The sequence below is a fragment of the Cynoglossus semilaevis genome, unplaced genomic scaffold, assembly GCF_000523025.1.
Source record: "Cynoglossus semilaevis isolate Cse_v1.0 unplaced genomic scaffold, Cse_v1.0 C18872768, whole genome shotgun sequence".
NCBI classification, from domain to species: domain Eukaryota; kingdom Metazoa; phylum Chordata; class Actinopteri; order Pleuronectiformes; family Cynoglossidae; genus Cynoglossus; species Cynoglossus semilaevis.
Window position 1 is genome coordinate 1 of NW_007592055.1, and position 554 is coordinate 554.

At 42.8% G+C, this 554-nt stretch overlaps 1 protein-coding gene across 1 annotated transcript; it reads left to right on the top strand.

Moving 5' to 3' along the window:
- The first annotated feature begins 6 nt into the window (after nt 1-6).
- On the top strand, nt 7-538 carry LOC103399647 (cytosolic sulfotransferase 3-like). The gene is made up of 2 exons (XM_008338301.3): nt 7-107; nt 252-538. Exons 1-2 carry the CDS (start codon nt 30-32, stop codon nt 468-470), a joined length of 297 nt encoding a protein of 98 aa, XP_008336523.1. The 5' UTR covers nt 7-29; the 3' UTR covers nt 471-538.
- The last annotated feature ends 16 nt before the right edge of the window (nt 539-554 follow it).

The window sequence follows — 554 nt, forward strand, 5'->3', positions numbered from 1 at the left end:
CCCCCCCAGGTCTTGATCTTCTGAAGAAAATGGATCCACCAAGAATCATCAAGACACATCTTCCTTTCCAGTTGGTGCCTCAAGGATTCTGGGAAAACAAATGCAAAGTAAGGTTTAACCTCCTACAGTGAGCTTTACAAAACACAAAGCACAGTTCAAAACCGAAATGCTTTCAGGTCATACGATCTCTTCTATTCTTTTATTGTTGTCCCTGATCCCTCTCCGCACCTCTGTTCTTTTCTTATGTTAAGGCCATTTATGTGGCACGCAATGCCAAAGACAACATGGTGAGCTACTACCACTTTGATCGCATGAACAAGACTCAGCCTGAGCCCGGGCCGTGGGACGGCTACGTCCACAAGTTCATGCAAGGACAGTGTAAGCAGATTAAATCACATACCATGATGGCATTTTACTTCGAATCCTGTTCCATCTTTTTGCCAGCCAGGAATACCACAGTGGAATGTTGAATGTTGAAAATATTTCCACATATTGACAATTTATGTCTTCTGTTTTTTTTTCCCCCCAGTTTGCAGCTTTCAAATGTGTGTCTA